This window comes from Gadus macrocephalus, chromosome 20, assembly GCF_031168955.1.
Source record: "Gadus macrocephalus chromosome 20, ASM3116895v1".
Taxonomy (NCBI): domain Eukaryota; kingdom Metazoa; phylum Chordata; class Actinopteri; order Gadiformes; family Gadidae; genus Gadus; species Gadus macrocephalus.
Window position 1 is genome coordinate 10,867,502 of NC_082401.1, and position 24,611 is coordinate 10,892,112.

The following is a 24,611-nucleotide window of genomic DNA, read 5'->3' on the forward strand; positions in this document are numbered from 1 at the left end:
GAAGACACGATGACTCCGGCGCTGCCACCGCTGGACTCTGAATGGAAGGAGAGATACTGTGAGGAGAAGTATTGTGGAATACCTTCCCCGCCGCACTCCTCAAGGGTCGTGTGCGCGTCCCCCTCGGGTCAAACGGAGTCCAAAGCCGTTCGAGGGCCAGCTCGTTCCGAGTGCAGAGTGGTGGACGCGGCGGCACCAGGTGTTTACCTGCCCTGCTATGAAGTCTGGTCATTACCGGATCCAGCTTATGATTATTGATTATCTTCCTGGTTCACGTCAGGCTTTAGTCCTCGCCGCTCTTTTGTTGTTTGGATAGGAGAAAAAAAAAAACAGGGGACATTGTGTCGGTGAATAGGCTGGCAGCCAGGCCAAACAAGGGCAGAGCATCAGAGTACTGAACCGCGCTTTTATATGCCAAGATCTGCTCCGGAGGATGAATTTGAAACGAGCCCCTTTGTATCTATGCGGGAATATTCAGCGCGAGACAATGGCCGCCTGTTCTCCTCACTAATGAGTGGGCAAGGTGAGAGTCCCAGCCAGAAAGGTGGACATCTGTGGTTATTCAGCCCTCACGGCGGCAGAATAGGATCCTTTCCTTACAAGGATTATCAGGATTATCAGCACACACTAACACACACAGGGTTTCAATGGGCCAGTCACTGTGATAAGGGGTGACATAAGAGCCCAGATAAAGATAAATGCCTGGGCTTAGTTTTTTGTGTTAATTATGTAATAAAGACATGAATGAAAAAAGGAACATCATGCACTTCTTGGCTTTAACCCCTCATCGAATATCTCAACACTAAGCGAGGGCTTGAGTTAATTAAAGTTCAATGATCTTTCTCTTGCGTCTTCACAGATACACTTAAAACATGTATCCTTCTCACCCTGGCATTACAGGCTGTTCAAGTAAACGTGTTGTTCAATGTCATGAATAGTGGGACGCAATGTTAGTATAAGCTTCAACTGGCTGGTTTTGTTTAGTGGTTATGTTGAACAGAAATTAGCTAAGAATATAAGCATACATCTTAAGAGCCATTCTACTAATTAAAAATCATTTATTTCTCCCAAAGGGCAAAGGCTCGTCTCTCAGCAGTATTTACATCATACAGCACATGTTTGTTACCTGTACAGTTTCCCTACGTCATCCATTAAAAACAGTTGGATAGGCAGCAAGGGGCCAAGCCACACCGAGGCGAGGACAATAGGTAAATAACACAAAAACAAGACATAACAAATGAATGGACATGGAAATGATACAGAGACTGGAAGCTCTCCTGGCCCAAGTCAAGCCCAACTCCAGTTTAAAAAAGCAAGGCAGTCCGGGTCATAAGTTGGGCCCAGATATAAAAAATTAAATAACACAATAGAGGTTTTGAAATGAGATTCCAGTTCAGACTTGTCGGAGGCATTACTACACGTAGTGTCAGTACAGTACTAGTAGAAGTACCTTTAGATGTATTGCTCGTTACTTGTAAACATGAAGTCGTATGATTGCGCGGGGCGGCCCGATCGACATGCAGCTCGTACCGCTGCTGCTCATGCCAAGGTGTCGGCCTTAGGATGAACCTCCTCACTGTGACCACGGGTCTGGGACAGAACCGTTTTCCCTATTAATTTGGTGATGGAGGAATGTTAACAAGGAATGGATGGTGTGGTTTCAGCTACTGAACCCCCAGGAAATCCCCTAACCTCTCCGTCCCAGAATGGTTCGAACACTGGGACACCTATTGACCTCCTGTGTGCACACACCCACAAATATCGCAGTTTTTTTTTCATTCGTAGGCGGACGCAGACACTCTCCAGGAGAGCTCCTTGCACATCCACGTTTGCTTGCCAATAACTGTCTCATGTTTGGTTTGCACTTCAAAGAACTCGCACACACAAAGCTTGAGCTTAGGGCACACGGTCACCATCAGCCTCATAGGTTGGTCTCATCCCATGTCGGGTCATTCATGGTCTTCAGCACACGCCTCACAACCTTTTCCAGATCCTTCCGAGCTCGCTGCTCTTCTTCAAGTGACCTCTTCATCTTCTTATTGTCCTGTAGACACAAGAGCAACAGGTCACTCATGTTGTCAACAGTCATCTTGACAGCATCCATTGTGTCCGCTTGTGCATTGACATACCTTATCCTTTTTAATATACATTTGTGTTAATTCCACCTTTTCAATGATTTACATTTCCTGGTATTAAGACTGGTGCAATCCTTTGGCATTACAGTTAGCCATCTCTATGATTGCTTATTACCTTCCAATAATATGGACGAAAGTTTGGTTAAACAAGTGACAAAACTAAACAATTCACCTGCTTCAGCTCCTGGACCTCATCTCTCAGGGCGTACACCACATCCACAAGACTTCTTCAAGACAGAATGAACAAATACAATTAATTAAATGGGAGAAGAAATTCAAAGATGTCAATCAATTTCAACTGTGAAACAGCCAAACGCAAACACAGAAATCTAAAAACAGCAATGTTCAGTCAGGGTTCGCTATGGATTCTCAGAGGGTTAGAACTTGGTCCGACTCAGGTGTTCTGGCAGGGAAGAGCACCAACGATCACAATATGTCAATCATACTTGAATGATCCTGAAAGTCATTTTTGATAAAAAACAAAAGCATAGCATTCTTACTTCACATCACCTAATAGTTTTATTATAGTATTGAGGATCTATATGCATAAAGTTGTCATCAGTGCTGTGAGGGCCACAGAAGGACCAGACCACTCAGAACTAGAAACACAACAGGCCTGGTAGTCTATCCGGTTTGCTGATCTTACTTCTCCTCCATTGTTGTTTGCCCGTTGCGGCTGGGATCCTCCAGCAGGACCTTGTCCTCCCCGGGGATGATTACCTGTAGCCCGGAGTCCTTCCTGAGCCCTGTTCCGAAAACAAAGAAGGCCCCACAGATTCATACCCGTGCACTTTGTCTCATCTTGGGCGTGAGAGACCCCTTCAAAAAACCCAGGATCGGTCAGGCCACAGGCCAGGACAGACTGTGGCTGTTTCGGCCGAAGGGGTGGAGAGGATCGAGGAAGGGGTGGTAAGACGGAGGAGTGGTTGTGTGTTAGTCATGCCACGACACAGAGCACTGGAAGAGAGGTGAGGCCCAGGAAGGACAGAGGAGCAGCCCTGGAAAGAAGGCTCCTATCACCCAAAATGAAAAATAATACAGAAACAACATTTCAAAACAGTCAGCATCACAACAGTTTACACGCAAACAACATACATATTCACAACCACACAAAAAGAAACACAAACAACCCGTGTTTCTGACAAACCACCAGAATGCCACAATGTCTACCCAATAAAAGATTTATTCAAAACTCAGTACAGCGTTTGGGACTTCGGTAGTGTTGGAACGAATGCGCGCTGACAGCACTGTTCACAGGAAAGACATGGTCACATGTGTGAATTGGATACAGCATTGGGGCACACAGAGAACAACGTTGGTCAAAAGACAGGTAGTATGGTCACCCAGCCTGTCCCCAGATTTTTTCAGTTAAGTTTGCTTTTGTAAAACCACAGAATACACCTGTCAAAAAGTATAGCACATAACATGAGGACAGCCATACTCATAATGCCGCCTTTTCACAGAATCCAACATAGTACAAATGAGGAGATCGATTCTCATGAAGAGTTTATAAAGCCTCATTTCGAAAAGGTCTTTCTTTGGGCCTGACACATAAATATGTATATACTAGATATATAAGACTAAGAATACATCAGGATATCAGTCAGAAGCCCCTCATCCCTGACTTCAATATCAATAGTTAAATGAAGATTTAGTTAAATAATGAAAACTATTTAATTTCCTAAATTCATAACCAGTGTCTTTTTTCCTCTCTCCATTGGGTCCATATTGTAAATAGAACATTTGAAGCATTCATTAAATATGACTGGACCAAGTCATCTTTGTTACGGCATCTGTTTAACCCAAGTACTGGGACAGGGGCATGAGATGCGGACTTGACCATTGAACATTGCTGGGAGTTTGTGAAAAGGGGGCATTAGATCTAATACTTCATAAAATGTCTATTAAGAATCTTTTCTGTTCCGCCCCAACAACCAGTATTTACAGAAAGGGGGGACCATGTGCTCTTCACATTTGAAATGCAACCTGACAACAATGTGAGTTTGAATGAGTATTTCACATTGGAATTATACTGTACTTTTAAATCATGGTTTTCTATTTTTATTTTTTTTTAATGTTCACCAGTAGACTTAAGGTTTGTGTGTACACTACTCATGAGCAATTGCTTTGATGCTTTTACAGAAACACTGAATACTTAGGTCTACCCTTTAGAACTATATTGTACACACTTGGAGGCAGACAAAAAGCACATCATTAAACATACTCTGTATATACCCACCCCCCACCCTATCAATACACAATTGTGCAAAATAATGTAACACTTTCTGTAATAGTTTCAGTGTAAACCTGGATACATTTCTATGAAATACGGTGAAAACTCAAATACTATACAAATAAAAATACACCAAATAATAAATTTAAAATAAAGCATCTGTACATCACAATAAATTAAATTAATTTGTCAATATGTGTGTGTGTGTGTGTGTGTGTGTGTGTGTGTGTGTGTGTGTGTGTGTGTGTGTGTGTGTGTGTGTGTGTGTGTGTGTGTGTGTGTGTGTGTGTGTGTGTGTGTGTGTGTGTGTGTGTGTGTGTGTGTGTGTGTGTGAGAGAAACAGAACTCGGGTGAATTCATAGCATGACTGGAAAAATATTTCTTCATAAAAAATAGCACTGATAGAGAAAGGACAGGAGACGCGGTGTGAGGGATGAACTAAGGCCTTGTCTAGCATGCGGGTATACAGCATGCTGGTTACTGTTGACAAGGACGGCTGCTCTAGGCCTAAAGCATACTAACTTATTGGAGTTCATCATGGTCAGCCTGACACAGACGTAAGCCTGTGCCCCCTCTGCTATCAGTGTTGACAGTGCCATCATATACAACTAGGCTGCCAAGTGTACATCTCTGGAAGTACCTCCGACTGTACCTTTGTGTGCGTTTTGTTCTCAACAGGCTATAGATTTCAGACGATCTGCAAAAATCCCAGTTTTGATCTTTTTGTTGCATGAACTGAAAGTCCCCTTGGGGCAAAAACCTGACAGGGGTTCTTAAGGAGTGGGCTTTAAAAGTAAATTCAGGACACGCAATACAATAAAATGTACTCTAAAAGTCATCTCTTATGTTCATTCTCTGGCTGCGGAGCTATAGCTTACAGTATGGAAGGTGTATAGGTCTTCCTGCAACAGCTCCTTTGACATAGCTTGTGTGAGTCCCATTACACTAAACCCTCTTCAGATAGTCGGTAAACTCAACACAAACATGCTTTGGTCATGGACAATAAAATAAGGAAAAAAATATAAATAATAATAATGATAATAATTTAAAAAGATATATATTAAATGTGCACGCTGCTGTATGTTTGGCAGCAGAGGCATGAGAGTATACTGTGTGCGTGCCCGTTGGCACGAGAGATGGAGAGATAGAGTGTTTATGCATGTACCTGTGCTATATATCGAGGAGACAGACTCCTTAAAAGGGGCATAGTGGAGAAAAGAAGTACACGTGTATTGTAGCAACACTCCATTCTGAATCACATCTGAATATCAGACAGGAAAGGCTTGGTCCCCATCTATCCCCCCCCCCGCCCCATCATCTCTGCTCCCTGGCGGAGGAGAGAGCCTACGTATCTCAGGTCAAACGGTGGAGAGTGGGCACAGTCAACATAAAAAAACCAACAGACATTCTGTATGCACACCACATACAGAATCACGGAAAGAGAGGAGGCACGTCATTAAAAAAAGGAAAATTGGTCAAGGCAACGGGGAGACACTTGTCAAAATGTAAACGCTCTACGATAAATAAAAACATAATAAGTTACAAATGATTAACAAGTACATAATCGAAAATAAATTACATAAATAAGACAAAATCAAAAACAACAACAACAACGACGACAACAACAGCGAAACGACGACGAGGACCCCAGCAGTGCTCCTCCTATAAGCTATCTCTCTCAGTACGACGAGGTCAAGAGGTCACCGGGGTCGAGGCCAGCGCCGCGGTGCAGGCAGGCGGGGGTTGCGGTGGGGGGGTGGGTGGGGGGTCGTGGGGGTGGTGGAGGGTGGAGGGGGGGAGCCTTAGTTCTGGTGAGAGATGCAGCTCTTACGCGACACCGAGCCCATCCTGTAACTGTGCGTAGTCCAGACGGAGTCGTAGTCGGAGTCCTCCGAGAGGTCGGAGGTCACGTCCGGCCGCGACACGCTGGCGCGGCGACCGAGCGGCGACGACGACTCGGCGCAGGCGCGGCCGGGGTCGCCGAGCACGTGGTTGTGCATCAGGTCGGTGCCCTGCCAGGCTGGGTGGAGGAGGAGGGTGGAGTTGGGGGTGGGTGGGGTAGGGGTGGTTCGGTATGGGGAGAGTATGGCAGGATGGAGGCGAGGGAGTGATGTCATGGCAGGCGGGGGGGAGGGGTGGAGGGAGCGCCATACGCAAAAAAAACAAAAACATTTTGAAATAATAGTCACGTGAGGCCGCGCAAACAAATGCGGGGAGGGGGGAGGGTGGGTCAAACCATAACCATAACAATGGAGATCAAATTAAATAAAACAAAAAATAAGAGCGCAGAACGTTTTAAAAATAAAGGAAATACAATTAAGATGATTAATTATAAAAGTGGATGGGAAAAAGTAGAAGAATGAGTCAAGAGAAAATGAAAGTGGGTCAGGGACAACCAAAGGGATGCCAATGCATGAGGAGTGAAAGAAGAGACAGACAGACGGAGAAGATACTGTTAGCAGGAGCAGGTCAGAATAACAGTGTTAAAGAAAGAAAGTGAACCAGGTGGCAGATATAGGGACCAGACCGCAAACACACAAACCCTTGTACGCACTTAAATGTGTATATGTGGCTGATATAACGAAGATAACTCTTCATCAATCCCGGAAGGGAAAAGGTGTTAAAGCAGCAAAAGTGTGTGTGTTTGTGTGCATTGTTCTTACTGGAGTTGAGAGTCTGTCTGGTCTTGGCGCTAGTGCAGTACGCCTCGATGACCTTGAGAATCTGAGCATCCTCCTCCAGTGCTGCTGTACCTGTCCAGGGTGACGGACAGGGGAAAGGACCAATCAGCATTAGAGGCCTTCAGAAAGTTTCTCTACACAGTGCGCACATTTTTATTGAAGACTACCACACGCAGCAGCTTGCAATGCAACACCTTTACTCGTAGTAACGCGTCGATCCAAGACCTTCATGGCTACTGACAAAGGTGTTGCATTGTGTGTTGCTGAATGCGGGAGTTTCTTCAATAAATAATCCCCAGCTAAGATTGACATTGTATAAACAGTATATACAGTATATATTACTTAACAGTATTTGGTCCAATGAGTTAGCTGACATTGCTTGGGATACTTAACAGTATATGGTCCAATGAGTTAGCAGACACTTAGCAGTATAATGTCTGAGGAGTTGGCCAACATTGAGATACATACTTTTCCTCACGGCAAACTCCTCTTCAGACTGCTTCCTCTCTGGCTTACGCTTTGGAAGGAGCTTCTTCACACTCTTTGGACTCTTACTGAGGTCCTACACGAGGAAGGAACCATCACAGCATCATTAATAGTCATTATACCACAGCAAGATTCTGATTGTTCAAGAACGTTTCAAAAGGGGCAAATTATTTTTCTTATGTCATATTTACCGCGCAGAAATAATAAGCTCAAAGCACCACACAAAAGAACAATAAACGTTTTGCTGAATAAATTTGATCAATGTTATAGATGAAAGTTACAAATATCTAATCTTGCTTGGAACTGTGGTACAAGCCGAATAAACTCTGGGCTATTACCTTATTAGAAATTAATTCATGACGGGTTGCCCCTTTATTGGAAATAATGTTATTCGTCTTACATTATTTTCCAGTAACAAGACAGACACCCCATCAAGGTATTTTCAAAATACACACTGCAGCATTTACCTACCCATTATCAGTTTAAAAATGGAAAATATCAGGAGATAACAAAGTCTAACACTATTTTCCAGTAACAGTACGGATCAGTTGATTAGCCGAGAGCCATTGATAACATGAATACAATATGGAGGGTCTGAACCTGACCTCCTTGTAGCAGAGGGCCGCCGAGGGCCTCAGCGGGGGGGCGGGCCGCAGGCAGCTCAGGCTCCAGGGCTTGGGGGTGTTTGGAGGCTCCAGGGGGCCCCACATCAGGGTGCTGTGAGAGGTCCCGTGAGAGGAGGGGTGTGGAAGGGTGTGATAGGCTGGGGCCACCGTCATGGCCCGCCCCTCGGCATGCCGGGAGGGGGTCAGCGGGTGAGACGGGAGCTGTGGGGGAGACCAGCGCGGGGGCTTTAAGCAAGGTAGCGCAGCCTACTGCTATGAAGGATAACTACAATGCAGAAGAGGGGGACGCCGTTATACGCGGTTCATATTGACACGGGGCAATTTCACATTTAAAGCCGATCGAAAAGGTGTGTGCGTGGTGGATGCTGACCGTGTGACAGGGCATGTTGAGGGGTTTGTGGCTGGGCCCGGTGGCCGCGGTGTGCTTGGTCTGGCGGGTCAGGTGCCCCACCCAGTCCTGGAGGTCCTGCTGGTTGTTGCACGCCACCTGGATGCGCTCGAACATGGTGCCTGCCCCGGCCGCATGCCACCGCGGGATAACAAGCTCAGTGACAAGACTGTAGGGCGCGTGCATGCATCGGTGTACACGCAACAACAGTGTTTAACAACCCATCGACCCCATTTCAGAGTATAAATGACGACGAGAAGATAAGCCTAGAATGCATCCCAATCAAAAAAGATATAACATCCTCAGCCGACCATAAACTTCACACATTTGAAACACAACTCATTCGGAAAAATATGTCATAACAAGAATTCATGGTAACGATTGGAAGATGATTATCATAAATGATCTCAGATAGTGTGCAGGCCGGACTGTGGAAACCTTACCGCTGAGCTCAAAGGCATTCTTATGGGCTTCACAGTCTTCCAGTTTGGTCATTGTCATGCCGGTCAACGGGAGTTTACCCTTTAGAGATAACACAAAACAAGACACAGCGCTCCCGTTAATGACCGAGCGGTAATGTGGTGCAGAACAGCGTGTGCTCCGGTGCCGACGCAACCGCCCCTCACCTGGAATATGAAGCCGCTCATCCTGGGGCTGGCGGACAGCAGCAGGAGCACGTGGGGGAAGAGCATGAGGTAGCGCTCGCACTTCTCCTGGAAGACAAAGAGACTCCGTTTAACTCGTCAGAATGACCCCGAGTCACTCTGAGAACAAGTCACACAAGGTCAAAGAAATGCCTGCCATAGCCGGCTCCGTCGGTAGCCAGGATAAACACAATGTTAGGCTTTTCAGTCATAGTTTCTCTGCTCTCCCGTCTAACCCTAACCCAAAGATCAATAATGAGTCCTGCAGACAATGAGCTCCGACATGACAAACAAATATAATAACGATTTTATTAAAGGCTTTGAATGCCGTATTGTAATCTAAATACATGTTATACACCCTTCAGCTATACAGAACTCATCAGTCTCTCACAGCAGACATTGAAAGGCAAACAAGTGATATAAAATACGATAGCCAATATTTATGACCTACTAATATGTACCAACATAATTCCATTCATGATCAATTCTCCTCGTCAATCACTTCCTGCCGGCCTGTGCAGCAGCCTCAAGGCTATGCTATTTATAGCGCGACACACAGACCGACGACACAGACGGACGGACTCACTTCGGCCCCAGGACTGTGGACCATGGCCTGGCTCATGTAGAGCACCGAGCCCAGGGTCCGGATGTCGTCCCCCTCCCACAGGCGGATGGCCTCCGTCAGGATCTGCAGCTCCAGCTCCTTACGCTTCCTCACCTCCTGGCACTGGGCCTGAGACGGAGAGGAGAGAGAGTGAGGACATGGGGGGGGGGGTCACAGCGTAGTGGAAGAACCATGTACGCACATGTTCACCCACGCACACGCTTCTTTCTGTTTTGTATCCTATGTTGATTCTTATGTTCGGTCTCTTTTCTTTCTTGGTTTCTTTTTCTTTTTGATCCTTTAGTTGTTCCCGAGATGTGAGGAAAAGCCCTGCAGGGATTCTATCCCCCACCTGCCCTTGCTTGTTTGACTGTCTCTTGTGTCAAGTTGTGTTTTGGGTTGTGCAATCAAATGAAACAAAGGAAAGAAATTGTGCATAGTGTACAGAGGAAGACAGGTGTGTGTGAGGTCATGGTGAGTCAAAGTTAAGTGAGGACAGAGTAAAGTGAAGACAGTGTGAGTCAGAGTAAAGTGAAGACAGTGTGAGGACAGTGAGTCAGAGTAAAGTGAAGACAGTGTGAGGACACAGTGAGTCAGAGTAAAGTGAAGACAGTGTGAGGACAGTGAGTCAGAGTAAAGTGAAGACAGTGTGAGGAGACACAGTGAGTCAGAGTAAAGTGAAGACAGTGTGAGGACACAGGGAGTCAGAGTAAAGTGAAGACAGTGTGAGGACACAGTGAGTCAGAGTAAAGTGAAGACAGTGTGAGGAGACACAGTGAGTCAGAGTAAATTGAAGACAGTGTGAGGAGACGCAGTGAGTCAGAGTAAAGTGAAGACAGTGTGAGGACACAGTGAGTCAGAGTAAAGTGAGTAAGTAAGATTAGCAATGACGAAGAGACAAGAACTCCTAAAGAGTGGTTTCACTTACAGAGAGGTTCTTAAATGTTGCCATGCACTTCTGGATGTCCGGTCTGTCAGGGTGGCTTTCCTAAAAAACATTTGCAAAACATTGATTTATAAACACACACACACACACACACACACACACACACACACACACACACACACACACACACACACACACACACACACACACACACACACACACACACACACACACACACACACACACACACACACACACACACACAGTATTTCAGGGTGACTCACCTCCATGTGCCTCTCCAGCTCCTTCAGCAGGTTGGGGTACCTGTCCAGCCTCATGAAGGGCTTGCTGAGGCCCGTGGTGAGGGTGAGGATGCCGGGGCTCACGGCTCCCCTGCCCTCCATGAACTCTCCCAGAGCTTCACTGCAGGCGCATCAGAGTAAGAGATCAGCTGGATGATAATGACCTCCCTCGGCTCATTTAATAAAGGCCTTCCCCAGGGACCTCCCACATGCTAACTCATTGATGCTTACTGTTAGCAAGGGGCGGGTCAGTTAAAAAGTGTAAATCGCGCCTAAACCCGGGTGCGGAAGGACAGCTTACCTGTGCTGTGTGAGGACATTGACTGCAGAGGGGTGGTTAGAGCAGTACCCTGTGTACAGAGCCTTCATCTGGGGCATGAGGTTGAGGAAGAACCCGCCTACCCTCTGCTGGTGTTCCGGCAACCTGTAATGAAAGCATTGTTAAAGAATATATAACGTGCAGGGACAAAATAAAAAATATATATACATCAGAAAATAATTTCTTAAAAATGGTAATGCCGTGTACAGAACATGAATCCACACAAGCATGTTGCATGGGTTGTCATTGAGCTACATGTATGCTATTATCGTTGAATGTTTGATATGCCGTCAGAAGGAACAGAGTTTGGCCTGATCCAACTCTCTGCTTGTTTCTTCCAAAATCAATTGAGCCAATCAAAAAACATATAATTTCATGCCCATTTACCATTTTTTTATTCTGTCCTGCAGTACCAAGGCAAGCCCCTAGATGTCCCTATGGTCCCTTTGCTACAGGGAGACTCTGCAGTGGGCCTGTGTGTACTGGGTTGGACTCACTTGGTGCACTCCTCCAGCGATTGTACGAGCATCTGCTGGAAAGTGCTGATCTCCTCCAGGTTCCCCAAAATCAGAGCAACATCTAAACTGCTCATTCTGCAGAAAACAGGGAAAAGAGAAGTGTCAGAGAAAGAGAAACCCACCAAGCAAGCATTTCAGAGATAGACGGTCTGAATTTCACTACACTTTAATATTATATTCTGTCCATTTAATGACAGCAACCTTTCTCATGCTTGTTTACCCTCATTTCTTGAAATCGTTTTCTTTAAGATTCTTTGTGTTTCAAAATGGGTTGAATTTTGTGGATTGGAAATGATGCTATACAAATCAAATGCACCATTTTCCTTACTCATCATATTAACCGTTGACAAATGTCTATAACCCTTCTATAAAAAGAGCCAACATGTAGGTTCATATCAAGTGTATATCTGAGAAGGGCCGTGTCTTACTTGTCTGTACTCTGGAGCGAGCGCAGGTAGTTGGTCAGCAAGACCTGGAGGTCTTTAGAATACTCTGTTTCTGTTTCTAGAATGTTCTGTAAAACCTGCACAGAACCAGAAACAAGGGGGATACGCAGGATACGATATGCAGTTAGTGAACATGAAACGTATGATTAGTTCCTATATACATTGGCTGAATGAAATGTATTGAGGTCATCGTTCAGAAATGTACGCATAAAACCTAGAATAGGCTTTATGCGTATCGAAAATGATGGCATCTACCCAGTAGGTTACATAATGGCTTGCACTTAAACAAGCCAAAGTTAAACTGGGAATTCACTAGCAAATTCCTCTAGACACTGCGCAACATTTGCATTTGGGTTTAAATGGAATGCATTTCCATAGCATTTTAATAGTCGATAAAGGAAACACGACTACAGTTCGGATTCAACCTAGACAAAACCAGCCGAGTCCCCATGCTGAAAGCTTTGCCTTTAATAAAACCACTTTAACATCTGCCTTCAATTACATTTCAGGCGCATCTCCACAGAAATCTCAAGAGAAATACAATATTAGTTATTGTCACAGTATAAATCACAAAAAGCCAACACAAATGTTTTCAACATTGCCAAATGGATGGAAGGAGGGAGAGGGAGAGAGACAGAGAGCGAAGGACAGATGTAGAGAGAGAGACGTGGACAGGGACCGAGTAATGGAGAGATAGGGAGTGGAGGAGTTCATGTGTGTTTGGGGTATTTTAAACAGATCAGAGGGAACCATGTAGGGCCTCATCCAGCTCCTCCTATGCCATTACTCACAGGCCACCGCTCTCATGCTCCGTTTAAATCTGCACTGTAAACATACGAGGCCCTACACTAAAGCACACAAACACTCCGTCTCCTGTTCAAAACTAGGAGCATGGCCTCTAAGGGTGCGTCTCCTCAGGCCATTTATGCTTGAGATAATAATGCAGTCTGAGCACAATACTCTCAGCACACCGCTGGTAAAGGGGAAGTTAGATTAAGAGTCATAGAGTGAGAGGGAGCGAGGGAGAGAAAGTGATATAGTAAATGCAAAAAAAAACAGTCAGGCAAAAGCAGTTCGAGCCAAGTCCATACCAGGTTGTAGTAGGTCTTGCTGATGGCCGTCGTGTCGAAGCCTTTCGGGGGGCTCTTCAGGGTCCCAGACTTAGGGGAAACTTGTTTGTCTGTGATAAGAAATACCATATATTAGATACATGCCAATGCTCATACGCACCAATGCAAATGACAGAAGTATTTTATCGCAGTAGATATCTTGTACATATCCAAAAGAGAAATGCCATAAATGTCAAAATGGAGATCCAATTGACATTTAAGCAAATAAGTAATCTTATTTTGCTTTACTCTTATTTGGCTTCGTAATGAAAAAGCACTTAATGTACACACTTATTGTATGTCGTATATAGTTATAGTACTGAGTTATGTAGCATCTTATCCTAGCTATCTATGTTGCTCTTTGCACTTGGTTCTATGAACATCCTTAATGCACCGACAGCGATATATTTTTTCACTTTCTTATGAGAAAAATGTATTTATTGGAAGTTGCTTTAGATAAAAGCGTCTGCTCAATACCCTTAATGTGGATGTAAATGTAAAAGGCATTATGATATTTTCAGTATGATTCATATCAATCAATTGGATAAAAAATATTTTGCAATTATACAAAAAGATGATTTAATAATAAACTGGGCAGGGTCACGCACCGCATCCTTTGAGCTCGCGCACATAGTTGCTAGGGAACCAGCCCGTCCTGCCGTTCAGCATGCCCTCCCACCAGCCGCCATCCTCCTGGCGGGTCACCCCGATGATGTCGCCCTTGTTGAAGGTGAGCTCGTCTTCGTTGGTCTGCTCGAAGTTGAAGCGCGCCTTCACCAGCACCTGCTGCCCGCTGTTCTCCGACATGTCCTGGAACAAGACAGCAGGATGACTGAAGGGAACGGAACACACAAAGCAGTAGGGAGGGGTTGGGAGGCGAGGCCGAGGATATGCACAGGGGATGACAGAGGAAACAAGAGATGCAAGTAAATATCTGTGTTGCAACGTTTTTGAGGGGGTTCGATCATGAAAGCTGAGCAAGCTAACTGAACCCTATATTTGACAACTCCTACAGACTAGACCATATCCTGTAGTAAAGAAAAACGAGTAAAACAAGTCCTCTTGGAAAGGAAGCGTTTTAATGTGAAATCCAGTGTATGGAGATGAGGACATGCTCAGACTTCCCCGCATTCGGCTTGTCAATGCAACAGACAATTTAAAAGGGAATTTCTGCATTCAAATTAATGAATTTATAGACATTACAAATTCTGATACACAACGTAGATGTGTGATTGATACAGCTGTCGTACCAATACAGTATAATGTAGATGTTTGATGTGAAACTTATGTCCTACCAATACAGTATATCATGTAGATATGTGATTTAATACTGCTGTCCTACCAATACAGTACATAATGTAGATATGTGATGTAATACTGCTTTCCAACCAAATTCAGAGATCCCATTTTGTTGCGTAATGTACATACTTGTACATGTGCATAACTAAATAAAAGCCTCTTCTTAACAGATTCTTCTTCTACTGTTGAATAGTGAGGTGAATACGATACTGCCGACCTGCCAATAGAGTACATGCGTGTAAAGGGTTTCCCACAGCTGTCTATAGGTGAGGCACAGAGCCTCTGCTAAATTACCAACCGCCTCTTCAAATGTTCACAATAAAAGGCTGTTAAAAAAAGATGTGATGATGAGGTTTGTTAATATTAGAATCTATTATATAACAAAGGCTAATATAATACACCCAAATAAATAGAGTACATCTACGAAATCAAACCATGTACAGGAGATGGAGAACTCCATTTGGTCCGATAAAGGGAAGAAGCGTATAATTGTTTGACTAATTAATCATTTAAAATTCATGTGAATAATGAACTCTGTATTTATTAATTCACATTCAGTGCACACATTAATTTTTACCACAAAAGCGAAACGATATGATTTGCACCAGCGAGTAGGGGTGTGCATAATCCTTCGCTGTCGTGATTCATGATTTTTTTAGTACCCTCATGTCCTCAAAGCACCCGAACTTAGCCTGCAGTCCGTTCCCACAATAAAGTCATTTAAAGCAGGGCGGGGAATGCAACCTCGGGTGTCCGAGTCACCGTGGGTCGAGCCCCGTTGACTACTGGGTACCGGGGATCGCCTTTCCTTTTGCCCAGTTATTCAGTTGTCAGTTAACACCGCGAGACTTGGGCCCCAGACATCGCTTTATTACCCAGCGTGAATATAGAGGAAACACGCACAGCGTTCAATCTAACGAGTTTATCACTCGTTAGATCGAACATAAAATACGTCTCATTGAGAAGATTTAGTTTTACCCCCGTGAAGATTTGCTTTTATAATAAGGCTATTGCTATAATTATTTTCTCTTAATGCAATTGCTGTAGGCGTTTTAGAAGTTGCTGAGGGTAAGAGCTGTAGGCTTACTAAGAGCTTGCGTTTCTTAGAAATGTCACAGTTGTCTGTTAGCCAAGTCTATTAGTGAGCGAATTGTTAACATTTCTAGTTGACTGTGCTGAATAAGACCGCTCTGCCTCATTTCTGACCCATCAGGGCTATCTTCTTTGAAGGGCTGGGGGAATCAATCTTATCTGTCAATCACAGTTGCCACCACAGCATAATCATAGCTCCAACACAGGTGTGTGAATGCCACACTTCTTAAAAGGGAGAACAACGATTTCTTTATGGTGTTTATTAAAAAAAGAATCAGGCTTTCCTGTAAACTATCTTTCAAACTCTCTAACATACCCTACTGCAGCATCTACAAACAGATTTTTTATTTATATTAAGCATGATTTTTAAACCCACGATTGTTTGGCAGAGAATTTATAGACTTCAAACGATGATTATACTATTTTTTCTCTGAGGCACTTCCCCCCCTCGACGCAACTGTTTTGGTGGGAAATCCTGATTTGATAATGCCTTCCTGCCAATACAATTCATCATATAAGTGTCCTGTATTTTTTCCTGCGGACACGGTACATTATGTAGAATAACTGTATTAGTCCTGCCGATATAGTACACAATGTAGATGCATTTGTCATGCATTTATCTCCCCTATAAGGTACATAATATAAATGTGCGATACTGCCGATACAGTATACAATGTAGGCGTCCTTTATCCGTTATTGCGGTACTTTTCATAATGTAGTTGTCCTGTATTCATCTCCCCTATAAAGTACATAATGTAAATGTGTGATCCTCCCAATAAAGTACAGAATGTAGATGTCCTGCATTTGTCCTGCAGACACCAGAACATAACGTAGCTGTGTGACACTGCCGTCCTGCTGATACAGAACACCAGGATACTGGGACCATACTGGGATCATGGGGGTCTTACCAGACTCCTGAACTGGTTCTGCAGCAGCTTGGAGGAACGGCCCAGGGAGGTCTGCGATGACAGAGACTCAAAAGACTTGATCCGGTGAGCCGAGGAGTGGCGTGCGCACACCGAGTCACTACCCACGCCGATGTCTAGACAGATGGTGAAACACACAACGTATTACACTGGTTCTCCCCGGCCTGCTGCAACCAACACCTACACCAGTGTTGTTGACTCTCACACCGTGGTCTGGAAAAGCTTCCGTACCACACACACACGCACACGCACGCACACGCACACACACAGCTGCATATATTTGTTTACTCACCCGCAGTTACTTTGTTGAGGGTAACCAGACTGCTCAGCACCTTTGTGAAGTTCAGTCCCAGCAGCAGATCACTGGCCTCAAATGGCTGACGGAGAACGAGACCAAGGGAGACACAGAGAGACAGAGACAGACAGGGACGGAGAGACAGAGAGAGAATGTCAAGCATTTCTGACCATAACCGATCCACAGACACACCATGTCCACACAGCGTGCTAAAGCAATCATTACCAATTCCGCTGTGTACCGGCGTGTGTCTGTGTCATTGCTCGGCCACTATGCCAATCGATAACTCTTGTTATCTTGATGGAGGCAGTGGGCGAAACCTCATTGATAGAAAGACGACACGGCTCAGTGGATCCGGCTGCACTGAACTCAACGCAGTGAATGTACCGAACGACTCTTACCTGGAAGACGGATGGTAGCTAGGGGATGAGGGTGCAGACCACGCTGATTTACCAACCGAGTTACGAGCTGTGTGCCGAGCTATTGACTCCAACTTGGCTTGTCTGTGCAGATATGTGCCTTGAAAGGATTATGGGTGATGATTATAACTGTACTGGAGATGTGCTCTCCCTGGTTGAGTAACAACAAACCCAGTTTCAGTGATTGATTCTGATCAGGCCGGTCCAACAAATGACACAGCGATACAGCCTTGTATCTTCCGCTCTGATTACAAAACATGCCCGCCGGGACTTCAAGTGTGTGTATGCAAGCGCATGTAGGCTACACATATACGTCGGGGGAAGGCCTGTCCTGTTCTAACAAGACACTGTCTCGTCCTATAACCCTCCCTGATGGGAGGACGTCCTTGCTTGGGGAGCGTTCATGCGCGCAATGCTTTTTCTTCCTCGCCAAGATTTGGATTTTTCGCTTATTCTAATTCCACCTAATTCAACCTTTTCAAGCACATTCTGTTGTTCCAGTGTTATGCATCAACAACATAGCAGAACACAGACACACTCTATAGATGCCTAATTAAACTCGCTTCTGGGGAGTTGCAGTTGGTTTCAATCCCTCTCCTACCGTTGGCTGACATGACGACAACAACACAGCGACTCAGTGACTCAGCGGGCTAACAAGGTGTCACACTGATGAAGCACAGTGGTCGCCCAGGAGCTAATGGGTGGTCTGATCTGCACAGACTAAGGCAGATGCTCAGGCTCCCATTACGGCGAAGGTCATCGAGCCTTGAGCGGTGCAGGCCGGGGCTCAGCACCACCAATGTAACTGCATCTTCCTGCTGCTTGGGGAAATGTCTCCCCGTCTTAATTTATCTGGTAAGAATCGATACGAGCGTCACAGAAAATGTCGCACTCTGGTGTGCGAACGTGCACGTCTGGATCCTGGAACAAACACTCCCCTGTGAATAAACGTATGCCACGGTCCTAAGGTAACCATGGAAACAAGGGCCTACACACCCGGTCCCAAGCAGCGTGTTGACATATACCTCGGTATCTTATATGCAAAGTATACGTTAGCCCAGCCAGCATAAGATCACTGATGTTTACACAAGTGTCAATGACTCCTTTATTAGAGTTTGGCACACAAGTGCGATTCTTTCAGAAAAGCAGGGACCTTACTGCACCTTAAATGGAGGAAAATGCTTCACATTAGAACTAGATTGGAAATACTAAAATAACCAGGTCAGGCTTGTCACGTGACAAGCTTTTTTCCATCACCCTCCAAGTCCAAAAAACCAACTCAGTGCTCTAATCTAAGGCTTCACGCTACATGGGGTGAGAGCCAGTAGTACTTGGATCCCTGGAGAAGCTCCTTAATTGTCCACCCTGCTCTGCAGATGGTGTGCCGGATCAAAGCCATGTCCAGAAACTACTTTAATCCATCCCTTTACCGGTGTTGCCTCGAACACACACGCACATGCAGAGTCTCTTAAGAAAGAGGTTATTTCTGTCTGTTGACCTCCCTAGAGGAACAACCAAAGTGACAGAGTATGTCTCCCTTGTCATGAGTCGAGACGCCTAGTGAACGAATGATAAGCGGACACATCCTTTGTTAGATGATATCTGGTCAGAGATTGAGCCATCCTGTAATTCAGAATATTAGTGTGATGGACAGAGAGACTGGGAGATTTGAGATTGAGTAGCTTTGTTAAAGCAAGCGCCAGGCAGAGGAAGTTAACAAAACCTTCTGATGCATGCACAGGCAGCTATCTGGGCAGAAACCACACCAAACCAATGCCTAACAAAACCATTGCATAACTAATACCTAACCCTAACACTGAAATCCACCATTTAAACATAATACATATCCCTAAACCTACGTACAAATGATAACTTGTGTTCCAAAACATGTGGTGTGATATATTATTGCCATAAACACAGGGGCCGCATTGAATCCCACATACAGGATTATGACAAGAAATCATTATTTATTTCCCTTGACAGTAACCCGGTCACTCCATCCCTTCTTCAGTGGCTGCAGAATGAGTAGAGGGAGTCAATGTTGAGGAACACTGAGCGGTGTTGTGAGGTTAGAGAAGTTCAATAGCCCCTCTGTGCCTGGGCAGACACAGCTTCAAACTGTGTGTGTTGCCTTACATTTGCCAGAGAAAGTGTCCGTATGTGTGGACATTCATGTTAATGTTGATTGCTTGGACATGCTAGAGTCAGTTATACATCTTCTAGTGACAGGGTCATATCTCAGACTTTATAATAGATCTAGTAATTACATTGCACGGGGGAAAGCCTATTAAGAGAGAGGTTATGAGTTAATGAATGCTATTAGTGCTGTAAGCTGTTGTGTTTACATTGTTATATAACATACGATGCAGATACGTGTATTTAGCTATAAAGAGGCCTGTATCAACTCCTGATCGAGGGGACAAAGCATTACAAGGAGGCTTATTGTCTCTTTAAAAGCGATTTGGCCTATGAGTGTATAGCGTACACATTGGATATACTAGGTTGTCACAATATTGAAACATAAAAACGTGACATTGGGTAGATGGCACATTGTATCGTTAACGGAGGACGGGTAACTTCATCGTGTGGAACAAACGAGGCTCTTTCTTGGCCGTGCGATGGGTGATTGTTCTCGGGCTAGCGACTCACACTCCTCCCACTGTCAATACCGTCCGACCACCGAGCTGCCCCTATTGTTTCTTATTCGGCTTTGTGTTGGAAAAATGTTGGCGAAATACACATCTTTATAAACAGCAACGAATGGTGATGTGAAACGTGAAGGCATTGTGATGAAAAAGACTCCCTTACCTCGACGCGAAACGACGTGCAGCCCTTGAGGAACTCCTTGATGTTGGTCAGGCACTCGGCGTCGTTCTTCGGCTCTTGATAGATCTGAAACAACGAAGATTAAAAAAAATCAAACCGGTGAACTATAAGGCTATAGTGCACTGTAGGGTTTTCGAAACGCACGTATACATCAGGGTTCTAGCCGTTTATTGTTGTTGTAAATCCGTCTCCTACATGCTCTGCTAACAGGGACTAGGGCCACAGAGTAGGTTGCACCCACACAGCACTACAGCCGCCTCCTGTGTGGGGAACGGACCGGGAGCACCAGGGGAAATGACGTGGGCCCACAGGGACTCGGGCTGTCTGTTCAGCTGGTCTGTCTATTGCTGTCTACAAAACTGTTGAAGTGGCCAAGTTACGAATTCAGCATGATAATAAACAAGAAACTACCCCCCGACTCCTTCACAGCACGCCCTGAAATAAAATATTATGACGCCACCGAAATGTGTAATAATCAGGTGTAGCATGAAGATCTCATTTAAGACCTAGCAAGACGTAAACATTTGGTCGGACAGCTGGATTCACTTTAGCTCATGGATCCACAGCACCTCCAGCTAATTTTTGCTGAAAACATAATTGGATCGTCATTTACTGAAAAATCATGGATGTCTGCAGAGGTAGGCTATGCAGACATGGACCTATATAAATATATATTGCAGTTTATCAGACTGGCTGGTGAATGGAAAATCTGTGGAAAGCAGTTTGTCTTCAATACTGTCAGCTCTGTTTTCAATAATATATTGCCTCATTTGGGGGAGTGTCCTAGCTGAGGAGCTATACGTTGAAAGATGGACAACAAATGCTGTACTGTTACTTTAAAACAGGGAGAGGGACCCTCTGTGCGGCTTTGCAGTCAATGGCGGCCCACTGATAATCAGGACTGGATCTGGATACATAGAATTCCATGTCTGATTTTCGGGATCATGGAGCGATACATGCGTTTCAATTATCCCAACATCTCAAATCATGTATGACCAAATAAGAATAAATTAGGCCTAGTGACATCTTACCATATAGCTTACATATGGCCTATCTCAAAGGTGGACAGATGCTTAGATATTGCAATAACCGACCTACAGAACGGCCTTATATATCCGGCGGTCCCAGGCTTAACCCTTATTTGGTGCATTATTTCCGTATTTGTAATGGTTTTACTGTGCTGTGATATTTTTTTGGCTATGATGCTGGTAACATGTTGCAAGCTATGTGACACGCGCAAATAGAAACAACAACGGCCTTTCTGTCTGCACGCGTAGTGTACTGACATAATGGGCTGCCGCTCGCTGCTTTTTTTTTATAGACAATACCCCGCGCTCTCGTGACCTACAAAAGGGTCTCTTCATGGACCACTGGGCAGAGATAAGCGAGACAACAAACCGCCGTCGTGTCACGGTTCTAGGTGGCACATATACGCGCCTATTATGGGCCGGGCGGTTATGCGGTGTGTGTGTGTGTGTGTGTGTGTGTGTGTGTGTGTGTGTGTGTGTGTGTGTGTGTGTGTGTGTGTGTGTGTGTGTGTGTGTGTGTGTGTGTGTGTGTGTGTGTGTGTGTGTGTGTGTGTGTGTGTGTGTGTGTGTGTGTGTGTGTGTGTGTGTGTGTGAGAGAGAGAGTGTGTGCGTGTGTGAGACAATTCCCCTTACTTTCTCCGTAGAACCCGGGCTAAGCCGCTCCAGCAGTCTACATAACACCACCCCATCTCTGAGCGAGGTCTGCAGAAATGCTTCGGGATCCGAGATGGTCTTCTTCGGCGACTCCAGTACCCCGAGCGTGATCAACCATGTCACTGTCTGTTCCGCCGAATTCATGGCCAGACACAACAGATGCTATTCCAACGAAGTGGCTCGGTTTGCTGTGTTGAAATAAACCGCTGCCGCCCGCTCACACTGTCTGGGCATTAAAACACAAATAATCCATAGGGATGAGTTATAGCTCGGAGAAAGGCGGCTATGAGAGATCCCTCCTTCCTTCTCCAACGGGTGGATGCGAATGACGCCTGGCTTGTGGAAATTCAGCGGCTCTGGTTTCCTCCTCTCTTGTGTGGTGTTTTTTTTTTTTTTTTCCTTCGACCTGGCAAGCTGTCAAGTGCGGTTCGACGTGATGCGTTGAGGCAGTGGGCTGCATACATGCGCATCACAGCCGCCAGCCGCTCATCAAGTGAATGACATCACACACAACGGGGACCAGCTAGTCCAACCAGTTGTTGGATGAGGATTTTCATCTCGTTTCAGCGAATGTGCCTCAACCGTCTTGCTTTGAATAAGCCCTTTCAGACGCTTATCTGCCGTTTATAATAGCGACGGGATTGGCTTTCAGTTGCAAGAGGAAGCTTATAGTTTCTCACCTCGTTAGACGGACGCCTATTTGTTTTTTATTGGGTGGCGTGTGTGCTTGCGTGTGTGTGTCTGTATGTGTGTATGTGTGTGTTTTTTTGTTGAGGGGGTGGGGGGCTGCGTGTAGTGGAATATGCAATAACATCGTCCATATGGCCTTATGCTCATGAGTATAGATAGATTTGTCACATGGATACAATATAATGATACATTTATTTTATCTCCTGTCTATAATCATATAAGCCTTTCAGGCATATGCTTATGCCTACATGATTTGCACAAAATGGAATAGCGGTATAGATTAGATCATTAGAGTAAGATATTATAGATTACAGTAGATAATGATAATGATTTCTAAGATCCGCCACAGGGTGGAGCTCTATGCTTGTGTCTGAGAAGACACACACACACACACACACACACACACACACACACACACACACACACACACACACACACACACACACACACACACACACACACACAGCGTCCCCTAACCAATCTATTAGTTAGGCAGTCTACCAATATATGTAATAGTCTACAAATTCCTAATTAATTCTTAAGGTGAAAGCTGCATAACGGTTAATAACTGTCAATCACTGCGCTGCATGTTTATGTCCCCTGTGTTGTTTATGATAATAATGTGTGTTACTCTATAAGTCAGGAATGCAAGCAAATCATAATGTAGCCTAATGTTTAACGTTAAAGGTCTAGAGAAAAGAGACGATGACTCCCCTGTCTACCTGGAGGAATCTTAGATCTCAAGGGAATGTTCACGGTAACTATAGTGAAGGCAGGAACAGATCATGATATCAACAGCTTTATGGCCCTCTCTCTCTCTCTCTCTCTCTCTCTCTCTCTCTCTCTCTCTCTCTCTCTCTCTCTCTCTCTCTCTCTCTCTCTCTCTCTCTCTCTCTCTCTCTCTCTCTCTCTCTCTCTCTCCCTCTCTCTCTCTGTGTTGTCAGGAAGGCTGACCCCTGAGGCCAGGTGTATCTCAACATGCAGTGTCTAGGGACCCACGACTGCCACCCAAGTCCTGTCACTAGGGGTCCGTTACCAAGGGTGCCAGTGTGATGCTGAGAGCCCCCATGCCCCAGGCAACTTGTTCTCCCGCCATTCACTTTAGCTTCCCCTGAAGTTTGCACGTTCGAGTTCCTGATAAACCCCTCCACAAAGAGGAGTTTTGATTATTTTTAACATATTTATATTGGCACTTAAAATAGGAGATCTTGGATGTTTTGAGGGGAAATTGGACCCCAGCCCACCAGGGAGATAGAGGATAGTGGTTTCACTGTGTGCTATATGTTGCTTGTGCATTGTACAGTCAAATATTGTCTGCTGATTTTAGTAAACAGTCTGTAATTCTGTTTCCCAAATCTGGTAAATGGTTTGATAACTCACTCCTTGCTTACCATATTGTTCTACTCCTCTTGTATATGTTTCACTTCACCTTTTTATTGTACATTGGTATTTTTCCTTTGTTAATTTTTTTTTTCTGCTTGCAATGTTAAAGTGTATTTCCCATGCCAATAAAGCTCTTTGGAATGTAATTTAGTTGAAATAGAGGAGAGAGAAGGTGAGTGAATATCATGTATCTAAAGAGAGAGAGTCTCTCTCTCTCTCTCTCTCTCTCTCTCTCTCTCTCTCTCTCTCTCTCTCTCTCTCTCTCTCTCTCTCTCTCTCTCTCTCTCTCTCTCTCTCTCTCTCTCTCTCTCTCTCTCTCTCTCTCTCTCTCTCTCTCTCGGCAGCATCTGGTTCACCTGCTGGGGGGAAATCTGTCCAACAGGAAGGGAGCACACTGCTGCCCGTATACATTTGAACTGTTGACACACGGACCCCCCCACCCCGCACACACGCACACACACACACACACACACACACACACACACACACACACACACACACACACACACACACACACACACACACACACACACACACACACACACACACACACACACACACACACACACACACACACACATAAACGGAAACACCATACCGCTTGTTAACAACAGCAACCCTG

At 45.0% G+C, this 24,611-nt stretch overlaps 1 protein-coding gene across 5 annotated transcripts; it reads right to left on the bottom strand.

Moving 5' to 3' along the window:
- Positions 1–1,038: 1,038 nt before the first annotated feature.
- On the bottom strand, positions 1,039–22,417 carry arhgef7a (Rho guanine nucleotide exchange factor (GEF) 7a). 5 transcript variants are annotated; one of them, XM_060039578.1, is made up of 22 exons: positions 21,896–22,416; positions 20,217–20,300; positions 16,987–17,071; positions 16,677–16,810; positions 13,986–14,187; positions 13,360–13,448; positions 12,251–12,345; positions 11,802–11,897; positions 11,287–11,409; positions 10,968–11,106; positions 10,726–10,785; positions 9,780–9,926; positions 9,176–9,262; positions 8,993–9,071; positions 8,532–8,671; positions 8,141–8,362; positions 7,518–7,611; positions 7,032–7,121; positions 6,191–6,388; positions 2,782–2,881; positions 2,308–2,362; positions 1,039–2,044 (listed from the first exon to the last, which is right to left on the bottom strand). In XM_060039578.1, the coding sequence occupies exons 1-22, from the start codon at positions 22,058–22,060 to the stop codon at positions 1,922–1,924; spliced, it is 2,607 nt and encodes an 868-aa protein (XP_059895561.1). In that variant the 5' UTR covers positions 22,061–22,416; the 3' UTR covers positions 1,039–1,921. The 5 variants fall into 5 exon arrangements, with proteins under 5 accessions (XP_059895561.1, XP_059895557.1, XP_059895560.1 ...); XM_060039574.1 differs by lacking the exon at positions 6,191–6,388 and having other exon boundaries at positions 21,896–22,410; XM_060039577.1 differs by lacking the exons at positions 6,191–6,388; positions 21,896–22,416 and adding an exon at positions 20,385–20,580.
- Positions 22,418–24,611: the final 2,194 nt, after the last annotated feature.

Coding starts and splice junctions, on each gene's coding strand:
- arhgef7a (XM_060039578.1), bottom strand. CDS start 22,060: ATGAATTCGGCGGAACAGACAGTGACATGGTTGATCACGCTCGGGGTA. Junction 9,927..10,725: donor CAACATTTAAGAACCTCTCT/GTAAGTGAAACC, acceptor TCTCCGTCTCAG/GCCCAGTGCCAGGAGGTGAG. Junction 6,389..7,031: donor CAGACAGACTCTCAACTCCA/GTAAGAACAATG, acceptor TCCTCCACCCAG/CCTGGCAGGGCACCGACCTG.